Source organism: Myxine glutinosa, chromosome 4, assembly GCF_964187855.1.
Source record: "Myxine glutinosa chromosome 4, kmMyxGlut1.1, whole genome shotgun sequence".
Lineage (NCBI taxonomy): Eukaryota > Metazoa > Chordata > Myxini > Myxiniformes > Myxinidae > Myxine > Myxine glutinosa.
The window spans coordinates 97,970,631-97,997,949 of NC_136264.1; the positions used below are offsets into that span (position 1 = coordinate 97,970,631).

A 27,319-nucleotide genomic window follows, 5' to 3' on the forward strand; every position below is an offset into this window, starting at 1 on the left:
ACCCTGTCTCTTGCTCCCGCTCCTTCTCCCTCCCCTCCCTCTAGTTCCCATAGGCAGACGTTTTGCGAGAAGCAAAGCGTTTTGCAGGAAGCTTCCAGGAAGCTTCCAGGAAGCAAAGCCAGGGCTGTTGCTTTTTGTGTATTTTCTCTGCGCCCCATACTCGCAGATTTGGTTGGTACAAATATTTTATTGAAAGGTGAAAGATGCTTTTGTGGAAGAGCAATGGCAGACCACCCATTGTCACCACTTTCATGAGCTCAGAGAAATAAAAAATTCCAAATTCCACTCTGATGGCTCAGTGGAAATCGGCAGCAGAGTGGGAATCGGCAGACAATGGAACAGCTAGCGACGAGTGTTTGTGAGTAACAACCACCCTCTGGTCGAGGCTCATAGGAGGGGTGATGCTTACTGATTCGGCACGCTTACAATAGATATTAATGGCGAAGGTTGTGGTTGGTTCGATTTTGCGAAATGGACGTTCTTTGAACGGGTTAAATGAGAATTTTCATATTGGATGATAAAGCAACGAAGAGTTTTGTGGGATTATGGGGTCATATCGCGACATCATGGGAAAGCTGGTGTAAATGGTGGGATGTCAGAGGTAATGGTGTGGTTTAATGTTCACACTGTTTTGGAAAATAATGCTCGATGCAACATGATCCTAAAAAGAACCCATCCCTACATCTAAGGATCAGGAAGGGAAGGAATGGAAAATTTGAAGTATTAAAGTTACGGAACTCAAAATGTCTGGGTTTGGATGTAGTCATTAAAGGATTGAGTCATTCATTGGTTTGATGATGGTCCTAATATTTTGATAAATGTTTGATAATGGTCCTGGTAATTTTAGTCCTAGGAATAATATTGCTAGTGGTTTGTCTGAAGATTTTAATGGGATTTTAATAGGATTTTAATGGGATTTTAATGGGATTTAATGGGATTTTAATGGGATAAATTGGGAACATTCAAATGTTGGGTTGTGCTAACGTTTCCACAACGTCGCTACAACGTTTCACTTTCGTTGTTGCAACGTTTTGCTCCAACGTTTTGGGAACATTCAAATGTTGTGTTTTGCTAACGTTTCCACAACGTCGCTACAACGTTTCACTTTCGTTGTTGCAACGTTTTGCTCCAACGTTTTGGGAACATTCAAATGTTGTGTTTTGCTGACGTTTCCACAACGTCGCTACAACGTTTCACTTTCGTTGTTGCAACGTTTTGCTCCAACGTTTTGGGAACATTCAAATGTTGTGTTTTGCTGACGTTTCCACAACGTCGCTACAACGTTTCACTTTCGTTGTTGCAACGTTTTGCTCCAACGTTTTGGGAACATTCAAATGGTGTGTTTTGCTGACGTTTCCACAACGTCGCTACAACGTTTCACTTTCGTTGTTGCAACGTTTTGCTCCAACGTTTTGGGAACATTCAAATGGTGTGTTTTGCTGACGTTTCCACAACGTCGCTACAACGTTTCACTTTCGTTGTTGCAACGTTTTGCTCCAACGTTTTGGGAACATTCAAATGTTGTGTTTTGCTGACGTTTCCACAACGTCGCTACAACGTTTCACTTTCGTTGTTGCAACGTTTTGCTCCAACGTTTTGGGAACATTCAAATGTTGTGTTGTGCTAACGTTTCCACAACGTCGCTACAACGTTTCACTTTCGTTGTTGCAACGTTTTGCTCCAACGTTTTGGGAACATTCAAATGTTGTGTTTTGCTAACGTTTCCACAACGTCGCTACAACGTTTCACTTTCGTTGTTGCAACGTTTTGCTCCAACGTTTTGGGAACATTCAAATGTTGTGTTTTGCTGACGTTTCCACAACGTCGCTACAACGTTTCACTTTCGTTGTTGCAACGTTTTGCTCCAACGTTTTGGGAACATTCAAATGTTGTGTTTTGCTGACGTTTCCACAACGTCGCTACAACGTTTCACTTTCGTTGTTGCAACGTTTTGCTCCAACGTTTTGGGGACACTCAAATGTTAAGTAAATCGGATAAGAATTCACGAGTTATTTAATTATTAGCGATTAATGAAGTACTTATTTAATTAATTACATTTCTTATTAAATTACAGTAATTACATTACAGTAATTACCTGAGGTAATTACAGTAATTACAGTTCCGGTAATTACAGTAATTACAGTAATCATTACAGTAATTGCAGTAATCTTATTACAGTAATTACATTACATTAACTCAGGCACCTTTTGAGTAAGGAAGCTGATATTTGGACATGACACTGACCAAGTGATGTGGCTGTCAAGGAAAATTTTGATTTATTGATTAATCATTTAATAAATTAACTCGTTGATTTATAAATGACTTATTTAATTAAAAGTCCTCAGAGATACATCTTCGGATGAAATACTTGCAGATTGGTTATGCTATGAGCCAATTGATTAAGGAAAATATTTTGTGATGGCCATATTGGCAATTTCGTGGCCATATTCGTGGCAACTCAGTTAGTGCCACTGCACCTTTAAAATGCATCCCTGCGTTCATTTTTCGATTGATTGAGTTGAAATTTTGAACAATCGGATCTGGACTGTCGTTGTTAACGACTCTAGCACGCACTCGTCCAATCAGGATGGAGCGGTATGGTCCCCGGATCATCACTGCCCGCAGTTTTTAATTAATTTTACTTTTTCTCTTGGTCATATAATTTTGAAGACATGCATGTCATGATAGAGGAAATGTTTGTTCTGTAAAACGGAATAAATGTTGTTTATTTGTGTGGGTGTGTATTTTTGTGTATTTTGGATATATTTTCACGACTAATTCCAGTTATCGTCCTGCAAAATGTCTGCTCGTTCTTTTTCCTTTGAGTCGTAAATTCCTGTTGAATTCTCATTAAAATGCGGAATTAAGTACGCTGTGTGATGATGGAGATCCTTGATGACGAATCAGGAATAGTGAATGAGCAAACAAATATCACGGATGGTACACCGGATAAGGAAAATGTAGATGAAACCCCTTTTGCTCATGTGCTGTGCAGCGCTGCACAAAGATCCATATGAGTGGGGCCTGGGTGCTGTGTAATTAGTACACAAAGAACCAATTACTAGGGTGCTAAATAAACACAAAGATCCATTTTTTGAGCTGGTTCGCCCGGTGCTGTGATTTATTCAAAGAACCAAATTTTGTAAGAATTAAGATATGATTTTTCGACATTATAAATACTTTAATATATGTAACGATTTTTGTAACGATCGTCCTGCAAAAGGTCTGCTCGTTCTTTTTCCTTTGAGTCGTAAAATCCTGTTGAATTCTCATTAAAATGCGGAATTAAGTACGCTGTCTGATGATGGAGATCCTTGATGCGAATCAGGAAAAGTGAATGAGCGGACAAAATTTGGGAGAGGTCTTACACACGGGTTTATCTATTATTCGTGTTTTTTTTTTGTTTTTTTTCTCTAGCGATCTGTAAATAATGCATGTGTATGGAAGAAGTTGAATGATATGATTGGATATTCTTCACACTTATGGAAGAAGTTGAATGATATGATTGGATATTCTTGACAATCATGGAAGAAGTTGAATGATATGATTGGATATTCTTCACACTTATGGAAGAAGTTGAATGATATGATTGGATATTCTTCACACTTATGGAAGAAGTTGAATGATATGATTGGATATTCTTGACAATCATGGAAGAAGTTGAATGATATGATTGGATATTCTTCACACTTATGGAAGAAGTTGAATGATATGATTGGATATTCTTCACACTTATGGAAGAAGTTGAATAATATGATTGGATATTCTTGACAATCATGGAAGAAGTTGAATGATATGATTGGATATTCTTCACACTTATGGAAGAAGTTGAATGATATGATTGGATATTCTTCACACTTATGGAAGAAGTTGAATGATATGATTGGATATTCTTGACAATCATGGAAGAAGTTGAATGATATGATTGGATATTCTTCACACTTATGGAAGAAGTTGAATGATATTGTTACAGACACGACTTTGATGTTATGGTGGGCCGAGCGGAATGGCCGCCGTGTCCGCACAAGTTACCCGATTATACTCGAACCTTGGCCGAGCCGCGCTACGCTAGATCAATGAAGGAAAAGGACACAACGGCTGGGATTAAAATGACACGACACCAGGGATACGGTTCTCAAGACCTCCGGAGGAGGTTATAATATGGCGGAAGGTTAGATTACAGGAATGAGAGGGACAGCATAGAAAGATAGGCACTTAGACACACTTATCTTATTCCCGACAGACCACAGATAAACAGGACAAAACTGACTCACACGGGGATTGATGGCAAGGAAAGCGGGCAGTCGATGGCTCAAGGTGCACTCTTGGCTCAAGGACAGAATCGACCCGGTCCGGTCCAAAGATGCGGGGAGGTATCGTCGCGCTGGGGGTGGCGTCCTTTGCTCTCCGTAGTTCAGGCGCATCTGACCTCACATCCGGTTAGTCGTCGCGTATATCCGGCGGGGAGTGACACGCCCTCGGCTCGTTAGCTCCGCCCCAGATGGAATCGGCCCGTTGCTTCTCATTGGGTGCGGGGGGGTTACCGGCTCCGCCCTTGACGAGGGGCCGACAGGCAGCCCCTTCGTGGTAACCCCGTCGGCGCACATGGGTAATGGCGGCTAACCGAGCCGGAGTGAGGACGCACACTCCCCGCGCGCGCCGCCCCCCTCTGTTGTTGTAGTTGTTGTTGTAGTTGTTGTTGTTGTTGTTGTTGCATGGGGAAGATGGGAGGAGGTATGGGGAGGTCCTAAACTCACTATTGGTGCCATACAATCACATTCTGGTGCAACGAAGAGTCAGAATTAATGGAAACGAGTCCTTAACTGACATAGACTAAGAATAACTAGCAAGATGTCCGAAAGTTGTCTACGTGAGATGCGGTGGACCTGGGCACGACATTTAATGGGGGAAAAAGGGGAAGGTCGGTTCTACAGAGTGTTATTTACAGGCAATGGGACTAGGGAATGGGGGATTGGGGATAGTTGGGGAGTATTGGGGAAATAGGGGAATATTTACAAGCGGATATGGAGGCCAAATGCCATATCCGCAACATTGAACCCTTCTCTACCCTCGGGGCATCCCGACCCGATAAATTTTTACCTACTTTAGTGTGGCACTCAGATGTAGTTCCCTCTACTATTAACTCTACCCTGAGTGCGACAGTTTTACAGATGTTCACAAATGAGTAAATATGTCCCCCTGCGACGTTGCACCCTTCTCCTCACAGAAACACACCCACAGGATAACCGAATCACGGAAAGAATTCGCAAACTAAACATACAGCCGGTAGGGAGCATTATTTACAAGACTACGCTGATATTTACACTACGATCCAGGACCTGTTTTTGGAGGAACACATGCAGATGTTATGCATAGAGAGAGCACGCATGCCAGCATCGATACACCAACCCACGAGTGCTCTGTGGCCTTACGGCCTTTAATAATGTGCAGAGCACCCCTTCCAAGCACCAAAAGCACCACCCCATCACACAGTCAGCACCATCCGGTGCACCAATAAAGTGTCTATAAATCACGGTGTGGTGTCGCAGCCGGCCGATGGTCTGCCGCTGGTCTTGCCTTCGTGTGGTGCACTTGGCCTTCTTGCCTCTTTCAAAAAATAAAGAAAGGCGCCAACCGCGTCCATTTCTTTATTGTGGCCGTCAGGGGGCCAACTATAAGTGGTTCACCTGTATGGCATAGGTGCCACGTTGACCCATAGGTCCATCCACGGGTGGTGCTTGGCCGCATAAGAACTGCGGTCCATGGTGGGTGGCCACAAACATTGCGGTCCATATGGTGTATCGATCCAGGCAGCAAGCAGCGAAAGTGCAGGCCCACAACTGCGAAGCCAGCACCTCTCTCTCCTCTCTCTCTGCCCCAAAGCCAGATCCTCGGAGGTGGGAGACAAAAGAAGAAGACAAGTGAGTAAGGTGGTAAGGGCGCAAAAGTGCACGCAACACAAGGTAATGCACACTAGGGGCACATGGGAACCAGGTGAGACAGGTACGTTACTACCGTACGCTCCCCCCCCCCCCACCAGGTAACCTACATGGCCCCTCCCTTACCCCTTACTGTATCCACAAAACACAACACTACCCATAAACATCTATTTTACTAATCAACAAACGTCCCTACTGTCTTCCCCGTTCCTCCCATAAACCAAATTCGTCTTCTCTCCCTCCTAACCAATCAAATTTGCTATTTCCAACTCTCATCAAAATTTGCCATCTTCAACTGAACATCAAAATTTGCCATTACCAATTCATCATCAGTCCCTCCTAAGGAGGGAGAGATGGAATCACCCCAATGTCTCATCCACGTCGTGATGCGTCTCACAAATCCACAGCAATCTCATTTCCTGCAACAAAACAAAGAAAACACAGGTGTGGAGTCATCATCACCACAGGTAAGTGGCTGCGTATGGTGCGACAGGTTCATCAATCCTAACTATTTCCTAAATGACTTTAACAACTTTACATTACCCGGGGTCTTTCTCCTGCCAAACCATTGGCCCTCTTACACTATGGGTTCTAAAAACCAATTCCCATTGGCCAAACTGTGGTGCTTTTCAATTTGGGGTCTCACTCCCCCGATTCATCTCCCGGTGCCCTCGCACAATTTCCGGGCTGTGACGTGTACCTCTCCCAGCGGGTCTACCCACTTGCACACCTCCACCACTGCAGTTGCCTCCGAGCTTACCTGCTCCTTACCCTAACCTAACTACCTGGGGAAGGCCCTCTGGCGCTCTCCCCACTCGGTGCCCTCTCTGGCACTGGGCTGCCCGATCCACACCCGGGATCCTCAAGCACCCACTCACAACTACCGGCTCCCAGAGCCCACCTGCGGCCTCACCTGGCCGACATCCTCACAGTGGTGGAGTGCCCAACCAACTACACACACTAACAGGCTACACGCCCAGCCATTTCCACAACACTAATGCACCCATCCACAATACCATTCTGTCACCCGCACCACAAATGCCAATATCCAACCACAATTTACCTATACCCTCTACCTAACACTTACACTACCCGCCCCGGGTACTCGTGAAAGGGGTCCACTCTTCCCCCATCCACACCTTCGCACCATGCACACCACTCCGTACCACTTACTCCAACTCTCTCCACACACCTGTACCTGCACACCTGTGCTCTCACACCTGGTGCCACCTGCACCCTTCTCTCCCCAAGCGCATTCGCGCTGATCCACAACACTCACTACTCATACACTGCTCCACACACCTGTCCAGCTCTCACACCTGTTCAATTCTCAACCACACGGCATCATCTCAGCTAACTACTCCCTTCTGAAACTTGCGCTTCCCAGTCGCCCCTTTAAACTATTGCGCTCCCTCGTCATTATCATCCATACTAATCTACCTGCGTCCCCACTACAGGTATCAGTCACTAACTAACCTTAACGTTACCTAATGTCATCTTCTAGGGCCCTATCAATATAACCTAACCCACCCGGGCTAGTTTTCACTGCCATCAACCCCATAAGCTATTGCTCCTTTGCCCCCACATGGGAAGGGCGGCAGGGATGCCAGCCTTACCCACCGGGCCCATCGCTCACTACCAATTTTGCACATCAAATTTCCACAAATCAAAAATTTGCCAATCACTACTCATCATCTGCCAATCACTACTGCCAATCCTTTGCCAATCATCAAATTTTGTTTTTCTCTAATTTTGGGGCCAAAACACTAACCTCATCACACAGTCTACTCACTAATGCCTCTCGGTGCGCCAATTCACTTCTAAAGCTCGGCTTTGTAAAGCCAAGCCATGAATGCGGGTTGTTCTGTGCCAGCGGCTGGATACGTCCCGCACTCGGGGCAGGGACGGGGGCTTACCCGGGCCGAGATCCCACGCACCATCTCGGCACGGAGCCATCCCATGGCTCGATCTCGACCTGCCGGAATGCCGCAACAAAAAGTGGTCGCCATGACGACCCTTCCTATCCAGCCGCCCGCTCCGCCTAGTGGAGCACGGACGCGGCCGTTCAAAGCGAGGCCCAGCACGCACCGAGGGCCCGATTCGGCTAAAAGTCGACCTAACCGCTGCTCCGTTTAACGTCGATGCTTCACCTGCATGCTTACACCCCGCAGCCCGTTCCTTGCTCACACATCCAGCCGTCTCCATGCTCCTCGTACCTCTCCTTACACACCTCGGTACCCTCATTCCACTCACAGCCTTGGTCACACACCTGACCACCGAACACTTTGGCACACATTCGTTGGTAGCACACCTCACCAACACACCTCTTCGCACCCCCTCCTCGGTCACCTCCTCTGTGACAATCACAGGTGTGCTCTCATTCGCACACCCAACCACGTGCCTCACTACCAATTCCAGCGTGCATTCCCACTCACGCTCTACCATTCCAGGTGTGCATCCTTTCTCACCTGTCACAACCAACTCACGCTCCTTGTCACTCTCACTACTCTCACCACCACTCTTGACAGCGCACTCACCCTTACTCTCGACAGCGCACTCTTTCCTCATGCACCTGTCCGTCACACACCTTTCTCGCGCACACTCTCCCGTTACACCCTCTGTAACACTCACCACAGGTGTGCATTCTTCCTTGCCTTTGACAGCGCACTCTTTCCCCATGCACCTGTCCGTCACACACCTTTCTCGCGCACACTCTCCCGTTACACCCTCCGCAACACTCACCACACCGCGCTTCCATGTGCTCCCTCGCACACGCGCTACGACCGACTCACTCTCGGCAGCACCCTCACTCCTTGGCACGCACTTTTTCCTCACACACCCCAAAGTCGGACTTTCTCGCACACCTCCTTTTTCGCACACCAGACCTGTCGCACTCTTCACCAACGGCCTCTCACGAACACCCGGGTCCATCTCGACCCCCAAGCTTCTTAAATCCCCTGGCGCATCATACGCACGACCATATTGGTCACCACTTACACCGGGTCCTCTTCCTCTTCGCTTCTCCTCCATCACCTGCGAATCCCTCATCCGGTTAATGAGCACATCCTCACGATCCGAACACAGACTTTGGACCAATTATTTTACTTCCTCCTTTATCTCTTTCTTATCCTCTCTCCGTCGCTTCTTAATTTCGCTCACCCCTTCTTCCACTTCTTCTAATTTCTGCTTCACCTCCTTCATCTCTTCGTGCGCCCCTTTAAGTTCTTCCTCTAACTCCACTTTATTTTTTTCTATGTGCTCCCGCACCTCCCGCTCTTTAACCTCCATCACTTCTACCACCTTGTCCATTTTCCTCGTCAGGGCCTCATGTACCGTCTGACACTCTTTTTTAATTACCCCTACGTCCTTTTTCATCTCCTTCTGTGTCGATTTTAAACCCTCTATTACCGCTGTGTTCTTCTTTACCTGGTCCCCCAACTCCTTTTGTCCCACTGTCAGTTGTTCTACTCCCAGCGTCAACTCCTCTATACCCCCTTGCAATTTTACAGTCCCCTTTCTCACCTCCTTCTCCATGCGCTCCTTACAGTGCCTCACCTCCTCGCGCACTCCTCCGACCTCCTCACTCACTCCTCTTCTGATCTCCTCTCCCATCACTTGCATCTCCTGCCCAGATGCCACCCTCATCTGCTCCATTTCCTCCCTGTGAGCATCCAGTTTGGTTTCTACCCCCATTCTGACCCCCTCTATCTGCTGCCCCATTTGTTTAACTTCCCTTTCCGCTTGGTCCCTCATGTCCCTCAATTTGCCTTCCATACTGTTTTCTAACCCCTCTAACCCCTTTTTCATCCCTTCCATTTGATTCTCCTAAACGGCCATTCTGTTTTCTACCCCCATTAACCCCTCCTGTATTTCCCCTAATCTATTGTCTAATCCCTCTATTCTACTCCCTAACCCATGTTTCACCCCTTCTATCCCATTGTCTAACCCCTCTAATTTCTTGTCTAATCCCTCACCGGTACCCCTCGCTTCGTCCCTCATTACCCCCATTTGGTTTCCCATTACCCCCAATTGGCCCTCCAATCGCTCACTCTGAGCCCTCATTTCCTCCCTCATTTGCTCGCTATTCTGGGCCATAAGGGCCTTCATTTGTATGAAAAAAAGGTCCAAATTTACCAGCGGCGCTACCACGGTCGCGGGCGTGGGCGCCGTGGCCATGTGCGAGGCGCTATTTCGCGCGTCTGCTACCCTCGCTGCTTCGCTCTCCTCACGTCCCTCAATTTGGTCCTGGATCGACCCTGCCTCACTCCCTACTACCGGAACCCAGCCGTCTTGGTCTGCCATAGCGCGACTTTCAAAATTCGGGTTTTTATATTTTGTAAAACACAATCAAATTTCGCTGTTATAATTTCGAGCGCGTAAAACGCGCTCCGGATCGAATTCTACTTCCCAACACCAAAATGTTACCCTAATGGTACACTTGGTGTTCCAAAATTTGGGCTAAATGAATTTAGTCCCAGGTCCGAATCCGACACTCCTGACACCAATTGTTACAGACACGACTTTGATGTTATGGTGGGCCGAGCGGAATGGCCGCCGTGTCCGCACAAGTTACCCGATTATACTCGAACCTTGGCCGAGCCGCGCTACGCTAGATCAATGAAGGAAAATGACACAACGGCTGGGATTAAAATGACACGACACCAGGGATACGGTTCTCAAGACCTCCGGAGGAGGTTATAATATGGCGGAAGGTTAGATTACAGGAATGAGAGGGACAGCATAGAAAGATAGGCACTTAGACACACTTATCTTATTCCCGACAGACCACAGATAAACAGGACAAAACTGACTCACACGGGGATTGATGGCAAGGAAAGCGGGCAGTCGATGGCTCAAGGTGCACTCTTGGCTCAAGGACAGAATCGACCCGGTCCGGTCCAAAGATGCGGGGAGGTATCGTCGCGCTGGGGGTGGCGTCCTTTGCTCTCCGTAGTTCAGGCGCATCTGACCTCACATCCGGTTAGTCGTCGCGTATATCCGGCGGGGAGTGACACGCCCTCGGCTCGTTAGCTCCGCCCCAGATGGAATCGGCCCGTTGCTTCTCATTGGGTGCGGGGGGGTTACCGGCTCCGCCCTTGACGAGGGGCCGACAGGCAGCCCCTTCGTGGTAACCCCGTCGGCGCACATGGGTAATGGCGGCTAACCGAGCCGGAGTGAGGACGCACACTCCCCGCGCGCGCCGCCCCCCTCTGTTGTTGTAGTTGTTGTTGTAGTTGTTGTTGTTGTTGTTGTTGTTGTTGCATGGGGAAGATGGGAGGAGGTATGGGGAGGTCCTAAACTCACTATTGGTGCCATACAATCACATTCTGGTGCAACGAAGAGTCAGAATTAATGGAAACGAGTCCTTAACTGACATAGACTAAGAATAACTAGCAAGATGTCCGAAAGTTGTCTACGTGAGATGCGGTGGACCTGGGCACGACATTTAATGGGGGAAAAAGGGGAAGGTCGGTTCTACAGAGTGTTATTTACAGGCAATGGGACTAGGGAATGGGGGATTGGGGATAGTTGGGGAGTATTGGGGAAATAGGGGAATATTTACAAGCGGATATGGAGGCCAAATGCCATATCCGCAACAATATGATTGGATATTCTTGACAATTATGGAAGAAGTTGAATGATATGATTGGATATTCTTCACACTTATGGAAGAAGTTGAATGATATGATTGGATATTCTTGACAATCATGGAAGAAGTTGAATGATATGATTGGGTATTCTTCACACTTATGGAAGAAGTTGAATGATATGATTGGATATTCTTCACACTTATGGAAGAAGTTGAATAAGATGATTGGATATTCTTGACAATCATGGAAGAAGTTGAATGATATGATTGGATATTCTTCACACTTATGGAAGAAGTTGAATGATATGATTGGATATTCTTCACACTTATGGAAGAAGTTGAATGATATGATTGGATATTCTTGACAATCATGGAAGAAGTTGAATGATATGATTGGATATTCTTCACACTTATGGAAGAAGTTGAATGATATGATTGGATATTCTTCACACTTATGGAAGAAGTTGAATAATATGATTGGATATTCTTGACAATCATGGAAGAAGTTGAATGATATGATTGGATATTCTTCACACTTATGGAAGAAGTTGAATGATATGATTGGATATTCTTCACACTTATGGAAGAAGTTGAATGATATGATTGGATATTCTTGACAATCATGGAAGAAGTTGAATGATATGATTGGATATTCTTCACACTTATGGAAGAAGTTGAATGATATGATTGGATATTCTTGACAATTATGGAAGAAGTTGAATGATATGATTGGATATTCTTCACACTTATGGAAGAAGTTGAATGATATGATTGGATATTCTTGACAATCATGGAAGAAGTTGAATGATATGATTGGATATTCTTCACACTTATGGAAGAAGTTGAATGATATGATTGGATATTCTTCACACTTATGGAAGAAGTTGAATAATATGATTGGATATTCTTGACAATCATGGAAGAAGTTGAATGATATGAATGGATATTCTTCACACTTATGGAAGAAGTTGAATGATATGTTTGGATATTCTTGACAATCATGGAAGAAGTTGAATGATATGATTGGATATTCTTCACACTTATGGAAGAAGTTGAATGATATGATTGGATATTCTTCACACTTATGGAAGAAGTTGAATAATATGATTGGATATTCTTGACAATCATGGAAGAAGTTGAATGATATGATTGGATATTCTTCACACTTATGGAAGAAGTTGAATGATATGATTGGATATTCTTCACACTTATGGAAGAAGTTGAATGATATGATTGGATATTCTTGACAATCATGGAAGAAGTTGAATGATATGATTGGATATTCTTCACACTTATGGAAGAAGTTGAATGATATGATTGGATATTCTTCACACTTATGGAAGAAGTTGAATAATATGATTGGATATTCTTGACAATCATGGAAGAAGTTGAATGATATGATTGGATATTCTTCACACTTATGGAAGAAGTTGAATGATATGATTGGATATTCTTGATTGATTGAATCTAATTGATTGAATTTAATTGAATAAATTTAACTGAATAAATTGAACTGAATAAATTGAATTGAATATATTGATTGTTTGACTGATGAAAATGCGGTCTCAAGAAAGAAGCTTTGATATCTTTGCGAGATATTATCAATGTGGAGACAACCTGGGAAAATTGAGCAAGGTGGTGAGTTTATATACAGATATATATGTGCGGTTACCATTGTGTGATTTCCCCGTCAACAGAGCGGACACCTGAGGATTCACCCATTTCATACTGACCCTCCGGCTCATCTGCAAATACTGATCTGTGAGATTGGATTGTGCAAAAGCCACAGCTGAGGGAGACTCTCTGGAAATCACCGTGTGAACAGGTGGAGAGATCCTTCCTGGAGGTACGAGTGAAGCTTTAGAAGAACCTGGAACAAGCTACAACACATCCAACGCTACTTTGATAAAAGGCAGAATGGGAAATGGAGCCTGCAAGAATACACAAGGACAACCAGAGATTCCACAAAAAGGTACTTGTACACATCATATGTACGACCGCTATGGTGCCGAAGCTATAAGGCAGGTCGAGAATTGGTATTTGTGGACAAAGGGACATGATGAGGAGTTTCCAAGAGATGGTACATTTGAGCGAAGTCGATTGGAAAGATTGGAACAAAGATTGAAAGCCAGGAAGAGACAGAATCTAACGGTAGACTGGCTTGCATTCCATCTTTGGGATGGTGAATCCAGACAACGGGAACAGCAAGAACGGATAACGGATCTAGAACTTAAAATAAAAAGGATACAGGATACAGTGGAGGAGACAAATGCACAACTGCCCTCGAAATTAGGAATGAAAGTGACAGTTGTCCCATCTGATTTCCAGTTGTCTCCCCAAAAAGGACGGTACAGAGAATTTTTTTGTGTTTCAGGAGATAACGAGAGATTGCAGTGGCAACTCAGGGATGTAGAGATGCAGCCCAGCAATACAAGTGCACAGGTGCACAGATCAGACAACGACAGAAACCGGTGTTTCAAGTGTGGAAAGATGGGACATTGGAGAAGAAGATGTCCGTATGTCAACAGGAAGACAAGTTAATAGGGTAAACCAAGATCAAGGGTACCAGTGCTGACCGATACCTCAGACAATGATTAGGCCTTCATTGCGACAAATCCCAAATGACGATTGGCCTCAACAAATTAGATTACTGGACAAACATGAATAACTGTCGATGATTCTTGGGTCTGAAAAGTTTTCGGAGCAAGAATTATTCATTTTTTTCTTTTGCTTGTAAGCAAATTAGTAATTCATTGATCACATGCCGAAATTGGATCTTTTATGTTGGGCACACAATTTTAAATTTACAAAGTTGGAACAATTGCTTTGCAAATTTTTGAAACCAAGTGACAAGGGTCACATGATGATCAGGTGGGAATTTTGGACTATTGTTTCGCATGATTGATAAGTCAGTGGTCGACTGACATGTAAATGGGTGTGTAGTCAAATTTGGATAAATTATTGTGGGAACTGAAAGGGTAATTTCAATGTGACATCATAGGGGTTTTCTAAGAATAAACTTTTTGGTCCATTTGTGTATTAGCATTTCTAAAATTGAAGGACAAATTTTATGAAATTGAAATAAAATTGACACCCATCTTGATCTGTAAATAATAGTTCCAACGCAAACAAATACGCATAATGCATGTGTGTGTGTATTTTTGTGTGTCAATGTTAGTGTTTTTTATTGTTTTGTGTATCAATCTTACAAGATTGTTGACACCGACAGTGTGCCTGTCTGGAAATGGATAGTTTTATGTGGATGGGATTGAATATGCAGAGAATCCATAAAATAAAATAGAAATATAATTTGATTATGAACATTATCTCTTTTGTCAAGGGAGATGGAATATAAAGATTTGATGTGCTGGGTTATGAGCAGCCATTAATTAATAGTAAAATTGTGAGTAATTTGGGGATTCCATTTTTGATAGAATTTATATGAGAATAACAGCTATTTATGGATATGAGCTTCATAAAAAGAAATGAGGGAGTACAAAATTAGCCAAATTTGGGAGAGGTCTTACACTGACTTCCCAGAATACCCTGCTCACGGATTTTTATATATATATATATATATATATATATATATATATATATATATATATATATATATATATCTATAATTCCAGCAATCTCTGTGTGTATGTTTGTATGTTTGTATGTTTGTATGTTTGTATGTTTGTATGTTTGTATGTATGTTTGTCTGTGACCGCTGTTTCTCGACAACTACCGGTCCGATATACTTGAAACTTGCCAGGTATATTGCTGGGGACCCGAGGATGTGCCTTCTCAAGGTTTGAAATTAATCGGACAAGCAGTTACCGAGCTATGTCCAAAAAACGATTCAACCAATCAGAGAGCAGCGAGCTATCACGTGTGCCGAACGTGGCGAACAGACTCTGCCTCGGACGGCACATTTGAGAGCGTATTCATTTATTTCACGTTTGCAAACTATGTTGGCGCTATGTTGGCGTTAAACTATGTTTTAAAACTAATAAAAACTAATTTGCGATTCATCGTAACTGCGATATACGACCTTCCGGAGCTCCCGTGAGAGCGTGCGCCATTACGGATAGTAATTCAATTAAAAACATAAAAACATTGTCCCAATTCAGTCAGAGCGAAGGGCGTTGTTTTAAGCGAAGAGCGTTTTATTTTTCCCCTTAAATTCAGTCGCCGGACGGTGAAAGCTTTTTTTGGGGGGCAGCTACTGGCAGCGACGTACGGCCAATCACAGGACACGTTGTTGTGTCGACGTGCCGTGTTGTTTTCCCTCGCGGTTTGGAATGTTTTTCCTTTTCATTTCTTTTCTCTTCCTTACGGAAGTACGGGCATTTCCTTAAATTTGCGATTCTTTCGCTTTCCTGCGCGTTTGGGCACGCTATGGCGATTTCTTTACCAAACTCCGAAGCCGTTCGCTTTGGACCAAACCATTTCATGTAAATAGAGGGGGGGGGATTGTCACCGTACTCGCAAGCCGTTCGCTTTGGACCAAACCATTTCATGTAAATAGAGGGGGGGGATATAATTTTAGATATAGATATAGTACGGGCATGCCCTAGTATATATAAACTTGAATTTTATCAGCATATAAATTGTGCTGTATGTATGGATGTGTATTAGGCATAGATGATATGGGAAAATAGTAAAGAAAATCTTGCTGATTTGAACTATTGTGAGTTTTAAAACGGAATGCATTGTGAATCTTAAACCAAGGGGCAGACATGAACGCGCTGTTACGTTATTTATACTCAGAACGCGATGTCACATGTACCTGCAACATATTTGTTAAACTCGCACACCTATATTGGCATACTGGTGTCAGTAGTACTCACTGGGTGCATAGAAATGGATGAGCAACAGTTAAGGGGGTTTAAAATAAAAACACTTACTTGGATATTTTCTACAAAAGTATGGGTTTCAATAAGTGGTAGCTGTACACATGGGATTCATCAAATTAAGTTTTGGAGTTCAAACAAAGTCACTGGTTAACAGATGGGAATGGATAGTAAATAAATTCTTCGATGCTGGGTAAATGAAGTGAGATATTACAAAGATTTATTAGAGCTATTGTTCTTCCTTGCAGCAGTGGGAGAAAATTTAGATCCAACATAATGAATCTATAAATGAATGTGATAGGGATAATATCCTCAATTTGTACTAATTATTTGATTGTGGGTAAAGGAATTAATTTATCGTAGTGGATTGTTAACAAGCAGCCTGAAATGTCCTGAGAGTGTGCATCCATGTAATCAGAAATCCCAGATTTGTTTTTTACAAACAACATTTTGGTAGAGGTCTTATGTGGATGAATACTTGCTTGGTAGATAAAAACGGTACTGCATGTTGGCAGCCACTTCGGTGGCCATTTAGGCCGAACAAATAGGGAGAAACTGTAATTGAATATGTAATTTACAGATGAGTATTTGGGAAGTAAAAAGGGAATTTATTGATTTGGGAGACATTTTTCGAAGGTTTATTAAAGTGTTGCAATATGACATTTGGCAAGGAAAATTATTGGATGGGAAAATTAGATCTGTTTATAAAATGAGTTTGTTGACCCATTGAAGTTAATTCTTTGAATTGTTGTTTAATTAGCATTTTGAGTTCAAATTGGAAATAGTTTGGTAGAGCTTTGGTTAAAACCTTTGGTTGCAGTGTTTTGGAACAAATTGATAAACCGTAGGAGGTTGATAAGAATAGAAACAAATATGGACCTAAAATAGAAAGATTGTTATGATGATATGAATAATACCGAGATTAAAAGAATGAATCAAGTGATGTTGCAAATGAATAGTGAATACAGTAGAATTTAGATAATGGCATAACGACAATGTTATGAGTTGTGTCAATTACAATATCAGTGAACTCATATCACCACGAGTGACACACTGTTAGGGGAAATAAAAAGAGGGAAAAGAAAAAGTGGAGAGGAATTATGGTAATAATACGTTATGCTTAATTTGTTGGTTTGGGAAAATTGTTGTTGGGAATTAGGTATTCCCGTTTGTGATTGTAATCATATACAATTTATTTTCTTAGAGTAGTGCTAAAATACCTGCATGAGTTAATTTTTGAACTATATTAACCTGAAAGCAATTGTGGATGCTATTCTTAGTTTAGTAATAAAATACATACCTGATTGAATATTATTTGTGTGACGCATATAAATGAATATAACTTTTTGAATGTGTTAAGGAAAAACAACAAATTGTTGAATGTGAAACTGTCGGAAGATATACATGATTATGCTGATTTCATGGTAAGATGTACCCTATCTGATTCAGTGTGTGCGGAAAGCAGATTCAGATGTGACTGAGCATAAGGATAAGATGAGATCACATTTTGAAGGGAGTGCTAACGGAATTGGGAAGAAGTTCGAGAAAGAAAATTTGTGGCTAAAAATGAAGTTAATCATGGCATACACCCTCTTTCTCAAAGAATGATGAAGACATTCTCCCGTGTAACTTGGAGATGAATGCTTACCTTCACCAAGGAAATTTATGTGACCATTTGCCTGGATCACACTGCAACATATGAAAGAAAGGCGATCACTTACTCTTGTTCGAAGGCTTCGAACATTCATCACATCAGAAGTTGCAGGACAACGACATTTTACCTGCAACCTCTGTGAAATGCGGGGACATATGTTATTACTTCACCAACGTCCGGGGAACCAGCATGGAGCTGCAAACCAATGGCTGTGCCTTTTCACAACAGCTGTGCGCGATTCTGCGGGCCACTCCTGGTATGGACCATGGATGACCTGAACACCATGGTCCCAACATCATTGTGGATGCATCCGGCATCCCTGTTCCACATCTTGCTGGCCAATCAACGTCACACCAATACTTGCTGCCCACTCACAATGAGGGAGGAGGCAAGTCGACTACAACTGGGTGAAGGCCTTGTTCAGGAATTACAATGGTTTACAAAAAAAAGTGGCAAGAATGCTACAAGGAGAGCAGGGTCAGTCTATGACTCCACAATGTTACCACAACAGCGAAATCCTACACGAAGTAGTGCAGGAGCTATGAAGACATTAGGAGAAAATGTTTTATACCTGAATTCAAACACAAGTGATCAGCCCTTCCTTTCAAACAAAATCAACATTTGTGTGGAGGCAAACGTTTTTGCCAGATGGTGCAGATGCTTTACAAAACTTGAAAATGAAGTGAAATTGTTGTATCTTGGTGATGGTGAAGTGTTGTTTTGAAAATATATTTGTGATGCAAATGCAATAGATTGAACAATATGGAAGGAGTCAATGACCAACGAAATGTTTTGTGATTCTTGCAGGATGACGGTGTATGCCTAAGGGAATTTGATTACCAAAGTTATGATTATTTACTTATACTCGTAATGATGTTTACTTGCAGTGATTGATTATTTACTTATACTTGTAATGATGTTTACTTGTAGTGATTGACTGTTTACTTATATTGATGTTTAGATTAATGGTTAATATAAACAAAAACAAAAAGATGAGGGAATTGTGGAAGTGTAACTCAGTGTAACTTATTGATTAAAGACTGGTAACGATTTCGTAAATGGATGCCAAGAATGTGCACGCACATGGTAATCTCTTGTCCACCTGGTCACAGCCCCTGGCTGGAGCACCCCCCTATCGTTTGGTAAACGGAACTCACAGCAGGAGGGGAGCGAGCTGATGCCAGGACTTGGTGCATGCATGACCTCGGGGCATTAGCGGAGAAAGGATTAACATTCAGCGGACAGGGGATTAACTCCAGTTTGTCCATATAAATCCGAGCAAACGTTGAGTCAAGGAGACTTGTGACCAGAAGTTCTGACCGACGGAACGGACGAGCACTCATCATCAGACCCTCTGCCCGACGGGAGTGGCGGAGGAACATCGGCCGAACGAGAAGGACCATGCGAAAAGAGTTAACCTGGTCCATTGAATTAAGCGGTATTATTTGGTAATGGAATGAAGTGAATAACCAGTTAATAAACCAGACCTTTTGTAAAACCTGTGTCCGGTCATTGGAGTCTTGAGTCTCAGCAACCAATTCCCTGACAACAGCAAGCAATGTTGTGTGGGAATCGTGGTCACAGAAGACCCCCTCCCAAGAACGCAAGCAACGTTGTGTGGGAATCGTGGTCAGAGATGATCCCCTCCCAAGACCGCAAGCAATGTTGTGTGGGAATCATGGTCACAGACGACCCCCTCCCAAGACCGCAAGCAACGTTGTGTGGGAATCATGGTCACAGATGACCCCCTCCCAAGACCGCAAGCAATGTTGTGTGGGAATCGTGGTCACAGATGACCCCCTCCCAAGAACGCAAGCAACGTTGTGTGGGAATCGTGGTCAGAGATGACCCCCTCCCAAGACCGCAAGCAATGTTGTGTGGCAATCGTACATGCCGAGGTCATTCTCCTCGAACATGGCCGTCGAAGGCTGATTTTGACATGTAACACCGCAAGTCGAGTTTGTGCATGATGTAGCAAGCGTGTCTACCCATGTTCGTTATCAGGATTACAATGAACCCAATTTAATCCTCCAGGGACTACCAATCACCGAAACATTTTCGCAGGATGGATAGCAGGCAGATACACACAGGACTTAGGGGGGAAATAAAAACTTAGCACAAGACAGCACAAACGAAAATTGCGGACACAATGAACGAGACTCTAGAGAGTTCATGCGACACATTAACCCATGCAGTCTTGAGAAACTGAGAAACAAGGACATGTATGAGTTCTGCAAGCGGCAAATTTGATTGGTTGTGATGTGATGACCTAAAAAGCAGTAATATTTTCTCAAAATACTGCTGAACAGTACTTAGACAAATGAACAGCTTTTCACTTCATGGGGTGATAAATAGCTACACTTTACAGACAGTGAAACTCAAACCCCCGAAGGGACCATGTACACTAAAACCGGACGAGATAGAAAATGATTAGGCAGGCATGAAACTGCCACATCTCCAAAGTAGCAGCGGTGAGCGAACAGCAGGATATGCCTTGAGTTTTGCCAGCCACGCATACGACAGGAGAGCATCTCTCCTTCAGACTGTCTCACTCTGTGCTTCTCAGACTCAGCAGCGAGAGAGCACGCCACCTCATGCACCTCTTGCACCCCTGAAGGGATCCACGACATCCCTCCTTCCCGATCATGGGCTGCCTCACACCTCGTGACAGCATCGCGATCCAATCAGTGGAGTCGATCCTGACCCTATTGGTGCCGTGGACATTGAGTAGTGCAGTCCAATTGTGTGCCTCCTTTCTCGTTGCTAATCAAGAGTACTGAAGGTTAAAAACCGTCTTGCAGTGGCAGACAAAAAACAGGACGACTGTCCCTATCCACATGTCCTTAATACAAGGAGAAAAGTCCTATACTCTATGGGAATAAAAACGGTGGTCTATATCTCAATTCAAATAATGACCCGACCTTCCACACTATATGCGCAAGGTGTGTGAAGGGAATAAATTGGGGAGAAAATATTGCAGAAAAATAATGGAAGAGGGATGGACAAGGAAAAAAGATGCAGGATGTTAGGAGAAGATAGCTGTAAAAGGCAAGGTGGGAAGGTGGAGGTGTGGAAGCATGCGAGATGGGGGAAGGAGGGCAAGGCGGGGGAGACTAAAATCACGCCGTTGGCAATAATGTTGTGTATTTGCTCCTGTGTGAAATAAATTGAGATATTTCTCAAATAAATATTATTAATACAATGGATTAATATTTAATAAGGATTCCCCTTTTGGGAAAAGTAGGTGAAAGATACTCTCTGTTCCCTCCAGAACACCCCCCCCCCCCCCCCAACCACCCTGTATGACCTCATTGGTCCTGATCACATGTTCCTGAATGTCTGCAGCAAAAGTCCCTCTGATTGATGGTTGTTAGCACTGTACATTCAATGAAATGAAAGAGGAGGATATATATATATATATATATATATATATATATAGAAGGGTGACAGCTCGTCCCACCTTTCATGCCAGGGGCATTTGCCCCACCTTACTCTGAGCAAGAAAGAGCAGGAATACAAAGCCCTCTTTATCATTCATTTGTGCTTTTGGGTGGAATGGATATATTCATGGGGTTCCAAAGATGATTGCTCTCTTAAGGTTTTGGGTAAAGCAAAATAAAAACCAAAGGTTGTCCTCGGACGCACCTTGAGAGAAGCCCGGGAGTCTTCCGGTATGCGATGATCATATTTCCCTGTCAATAACCCACAGGCTAGTGGGGACCACGTGATGGCCCCGATGCCTGCACCAGGAAGTAAACAACCCTTTTCTCATTACCCAGGCAAGACTCGGTTCAAAAGGTACAATAAAGATTTAAATCAGTGCCATGAATACAAAAGAATCCCTTCATCAAGTTTACATTTTCAGTGTGCTTCTTTCCCTGATATCGTTTCTATTTTTCTTTCAACATGGCAGTCAGGCAAGTGTGACCTCACCGATTTTGTGGTAAAGTTCAGGCAGCTGCAACTCGACTTTGTCTCGATGGAATAGGTTGTACTCTGTTTGCTCGCACACAGGCGGGATCAGGCTGAACTGCTGTGCAACTGAGTAGGCCTCCTGCAAACAGCCAAGAAATCAAATCTGGGCACGTACGCACCACCTTGTGTGGCACACATCTGAGGAGGGAAGCGTTGCCGAGGACGGGACCTGCATTATGGAGTACAATTGAGGAAGTTATTTACAAAAAGAAAAAGTTGATGTGTGACAAACAAGTGTAAATATTTAACAATTTTTATCTAAGTACATCTGATGTGTTTTCTTCTCTCCTTCCCTTTGCCTCAGATGGATTGGCTCTAACAGAAGGCACGGCCTATAAACTCAACCTTTCCATCAACAAATGTAATAAAAGCAAATTATGGTCCGAAGCATGAAACCAAGAAGCTCCTCTGTATCCACCATGTCTTCCAAGAAAGACTGAATTATAAATCCACAACTAACGCAAAACAAGTCAGACTCTCCAGGGATGACTTTTCAACTTGAATGCAGCCGGTTCTGTCGGATCTCGGAAGTATAAGGAGAATCGAACTCGGCTATGACTGAGATGGGAGGCCCGGGTGTTGTCGTCAAATGCAGGATAGCTCAATTCGTAACCTGCTTATGTTGAGCTGTCTGATCTTGATTTTGAGGTTTGTGTGTTTGTGTGTGTGTGTGTGTGTGTGTGTGTGTGTATGTGTGTGTGTGTGTGTGTATATGTTTATATATTTCATATATATATATATATATATATATATATATATATATATATACATATATATATATATATATATATATATATATATATATATATATATATATATATATATATATATATATACTGTATATATATATATATATATATATATATATATATATATATATATATATATATATATATATATATATATATATATATATATATATATATATATATATATATATATATATATATATATATATATATATATATATATATATATATATATATATACAGACTTGGCATTTAATATGGAATTTTTTTTTCTTCTTGACTTGGGTTTAATTTCTGAACTCAGTATATCAATCTGGTGAGTTTCTTTTACGCTTCGGTGGTTTCTTTGTTGAAAGAACCATGTCACTGATTGTCTTTCGCAGCAAGAAGTCAATACAGGATTATATCACAGGTGGCGTGACAAAATGTACGGACAGGTACATTTGACGATTGGCTTCACAATCGGGTAAAAAAGGGTTGTTGTGTTCTGTATTAACGGAAAACAACTGCTGCACGTCTACAAAAGTTATTGCCGTTTCCCCTGGAGATGGTCCGTCAACTCAACAATGCTGTTTGTCATGGAGTGGTGGCTTTACGAAATTACGGCATGAAACAGTGTGCTATTGCTTGGGAGTATGGCATCAATCAAGGTCAGGTGTCAAAGATCCTGAAACGAAATGCTCAGAGGGGTGTCCCTACTCCAATACCGAGGCCAGGACGTCCCCGCAGAAGCACAAGGAGGGATGATCGCCATCTGCACCGGTTAGTCCGCAATGGCCGTACCAAGTCAGCTAATCGGCTTGGGGCTGAGTGGCAGCAACTGACAAATGTGCCTGTATCCAGAAGGCTAGTCAACCAACGACTGGTTCAAGCAGGCTATCGTGCCAGGCGTCGCCTGAGAAGCCACGTCTGACCAGACAACACCGCCAGCGCCGATTGCAGTGGGCCAGAGAGCACCGTCAATGGCAGCCAGGACACTGGAATCACGTGATCTTCAGCGACGAGTCTAGATTTCTGGTCTATCGTCAAGATGGCCGCGTCCGAGTGCGCAGACAAGTGCATGAAGCCTACAACGAAGATTGTATAGTGCCAAGAGTCAAAGCTGGAGGTGGTGGGGTGACCGTTGGGCTGCTTTTCATGCAGGGGGCAAAACTGACCTGGTTGTTCTGAATGGAAACCTGAACCAGTTCAAGTACAGGGCCATTCTGGACGAAACATTGCTTCCATTTGCTCGTGCAGCCTTTCGAGGAAACTTTGTCTTCCAAGATGACAATGCACGGCCTCATCGTGCTCGCATGATCCAACACTTTCTTGCTGACCGTGGTGTAGAGCATATGGAGTGGCCTGCCATGTCCCCGGATATGAATCCGATAGAGAACTTGTGGGCAGAATTAACGCGTCAAATCGACAACTTGGACCAGCAGCCTGCTTCTGTGCGTGAATTGCAGCAGGCTATTGTAACTGCATGGCAAGCGATTACTGTCCAAACCTTGGCAAATCTCGTGAACAGCATGCCTCAACGTGTACGTGCCCTCCTGAATGCTCGTGGGGGTTACACGAAGTACTGAACTGTAATTTTACTGTCCGTAATCCCAGTCGTAATTTAACTTTTGTTTTTGTTAAAAAAAATTTGGGCTAATGTGCAAAATAAAGAGATACTTCTGGAAAACGCAGAGAAGTTTAACACAGTACTGTCCGTGAATTGAGTTCGATATCAGTTTACATCACTTTCAAGGATCAATTTATTTGCTTCGAAATGTCAAATGTGGTTTTTGTTTCTTTGAAAGGTCACATGAACAAAATCTAGAATAATTTCAAGATAATTCCAATGAACTTTTGGTTCTAAGTCATCTTGAAAAAAGTAAGTTCACCCCCACAAAAAAAATATTCCATATTAAATGCCAAGTCTGTATATATATATTTGATATCGATATATATATTTGATATCGATATATATATATATATATATATGTACATATATGGGTAAGTACACGATGTGTTCAAACCTCTTGTTTTATTTTACCTCTTTTTTCCCAAAGATTTTAAAATGTTACGCGCTGCTTCCTTGCTTGACGTTCACTATTTATTAAAGGATAGAGCACTGACAAATAACCATAGGTTGGTAATGACAACGCAGGCTTTCTTCTCCCGATGGTCTCCTTCTGCGTCGAGGGTCCTTCATGTTCCTTGTTAGTCCCAGGATTAGAGTGAAGGAAGAGTGTTTCCAGGTCTCCACGACCTCCATCTCCACGACATCCATAAAGTTACGACATTCGACATGGATACCGTAGGGAAGGTGTTCTTTCAATTATACAGAAATTCATAATGTTTCATACATACTCCATCAATACACTTCAATATGAGCTCTGATTGTCGCTCGCAGGACCCCAACGCGGTGCACAACTCGGTGTCGGGAGAGATATACAAACGGACAAACAGATAGACGGGGCTGAAAACATAACCTCCATCCACCTTTTGTGGCAGGGCAACAATTCGGTGAACTGCAACGTATTTTGAATGTTTACAAAATGTTTAATTACGACAACGTGATTGAAAACAAATGCAGATCTACCTGTAAATCTGAAAACAAAAGGTTGACGTCTTGACGTTCCTGAGCTATTGTAGACGTTTCGTGGACCTTTTTTGTCGCTCAATTGATAAGAATATCTGAAAACAATCATTGATGCAAACGATCACGTGTAACCTTCGTGTTTAATCTGAACCGTTCAAAATACGTCGCAAGCGCCCTGAGGCCATTGGTGAACAAAGACCGTCACAGGTGGAACCGGTAAAAATAGACGCGAATCGATTAATTGACGGAAACACCTATTGATGACGTCACAAGGTGATTTCAGGCACAGGAGGCCACGTCAAATGGTCGATCACGAAGTAAGACTACTTTAACCATCAAATATTCACGACTTTAACAATAGTTCTGTAATTCAAGGCCACAGGTGTATTTTTTAATCAGATTTGTTTGCATTGGTAACCTGCATTCGTGTACAGGTAAACAGGTTATGGGCACTCATTCACAATTGTTGACAATTCATTAATTCCACTTTAACAATGTCAGGTGCACGATACCAGGTCCAAATGTTGAGAGTTCATGCAAAACTCTTTAATCGATACTTGATGTAACTGCTCAGTGAGCATCGCATTTGGTATTCGAACGAATTAAAAAAAATGAATGAAGAATTACATAAAGTGAGAGATAAGTCGGATATTATTAAATACTTTGTGGAAGAATAATGAAATTCCGCCCATTCACGTCCTCGATCAGATCGGTTGCTTTATGTGTTTGTTGGGATCAGTGAAACTAGAGGGAGAGGGAGAGGGGAGAGGGGAGGGGGAAGGGGGAAGGTGGGTGAGGGGAGGGGGAGGAGGGAGGGAGGAGAGGCGGTGGGAAGAGATGTGGTTATTCCAGAAAAGAATCAAAAATTCTGGGTTGTTTATCCGCATTTATATCAACACCAGCACACCAGGATGGCCTCCATCCATTGAAGTCTGAGTAGAATCAGAATGTCAGATCAACTTGTGGTGCGGGAGTTATCGACCATTTGTCAGACAGACACACGAGCCCCGACCCTCGTGCTGCCCACACAGTCAATATTCAGGAATGCAGATGGATGTGCAGAGATTCAAACCCACGATAATCCAGATATCAATCTCACCATAATCCAGATATCAAACTCACCATAATCCAGATATCAAACCCACGATAATCCAGATATCAAACTCACCATAATCCAGATATCAAACTCAACATAGTCCAGAGACGATAAAATATTTGAAAAGCGTTCACCTTTATTGGGCTCCACGTTGTCATTATCCCGTTTTGAGTCCGTACATTGTGGACCCGCCTCTCCCCATATGATTAACACTTATAATGATCATATAAATCGAAACATCAACTCCCTTCGCTAATAACTTCCACAATCAGGTATACACAACGTCGCATTGTATTATTTCCAGGCTGTGGATTTATTGATCACCGCTCGTTTTTAATTATTTCAATTCACAGCTCGACTTGATCATCATCTCACACTTAGATGATTACGTCACAACTTCATCAACGTATCATAACGGGAGGGGTTCATTGGTTCCCTATTTGGGGGAATTACCCCTCCCAATGCACTTTGGGAAATGAAAACCTATTTAGGTGTCTACCTGTGATCATTCCACTTTATTGAAAGCCGGTATTCGGTACGAGCTGATCCAAGTGAACCCGTCTTCATGGAGAACCGAAGACCCGGTGGTGTCCCGAGATCCAGTGCCGGCGGACGCTTTCCATTCTATGACGATGACGGGGAATCCCCATCGGTCCTTCCTGACCCAGACGGCAGCGCGAGGTCATCCCATGTCCACCCTTGCCTTGCGACCATCCGGGAAGTTCCGGAGAAACGCACATGGTACGCGGACCCTGGAGGCGTCAACAATTTGGAGATCGAACGGACTCCTCAGCTCGGACTCAGAAATCGATCGAACTCAGAAAGACCTTCTGTGATAAGTGGATTCGGACCTTTCAGTGATTCTCCTTTTTACACACATTTTCTTGACGAAATGAGGTCGTT

General features: G+C 43.2%; 1 protein-coding gene across 1 annotated transcript in view; it reads right to left on the bottom strand.

Moving 5' to 3' along the window:
- Nucleotides 1-25,901, bottom strand: part of LOC137425932 (voltage-gated potassium channel subunit beta-3-like) — a 41,018-nt gene extending 15,117 nt beyond the window's left edge. Inside the window, 7 exon segments of the mRNA XM_078775278.1 lie at nucleotides 21,670-21,764; nucleotides 21,958-22,078; nucleotides 22,266-22,331; nucleotides 24,862-25,049; nucleotides 25,211-25,249; nucleotides 25,472-25,574; nucleotides 25,833-25,901. Coding sequence (XP_078631404.1) covers nucleotides 21,670-21,764; nucleotides 21,958-22,078; nucleotides 22,266-22,331; nucleotides 24,862-25,049; nucleotides 25,211-25,249; nucleotides 25,472-25,574; nucleotides 25,833-25,901 — 681 coding nt within the window.
- Between the last annotated feature and the right edge of the window lie 1,418 nt (nucleotides 25,902-27,319).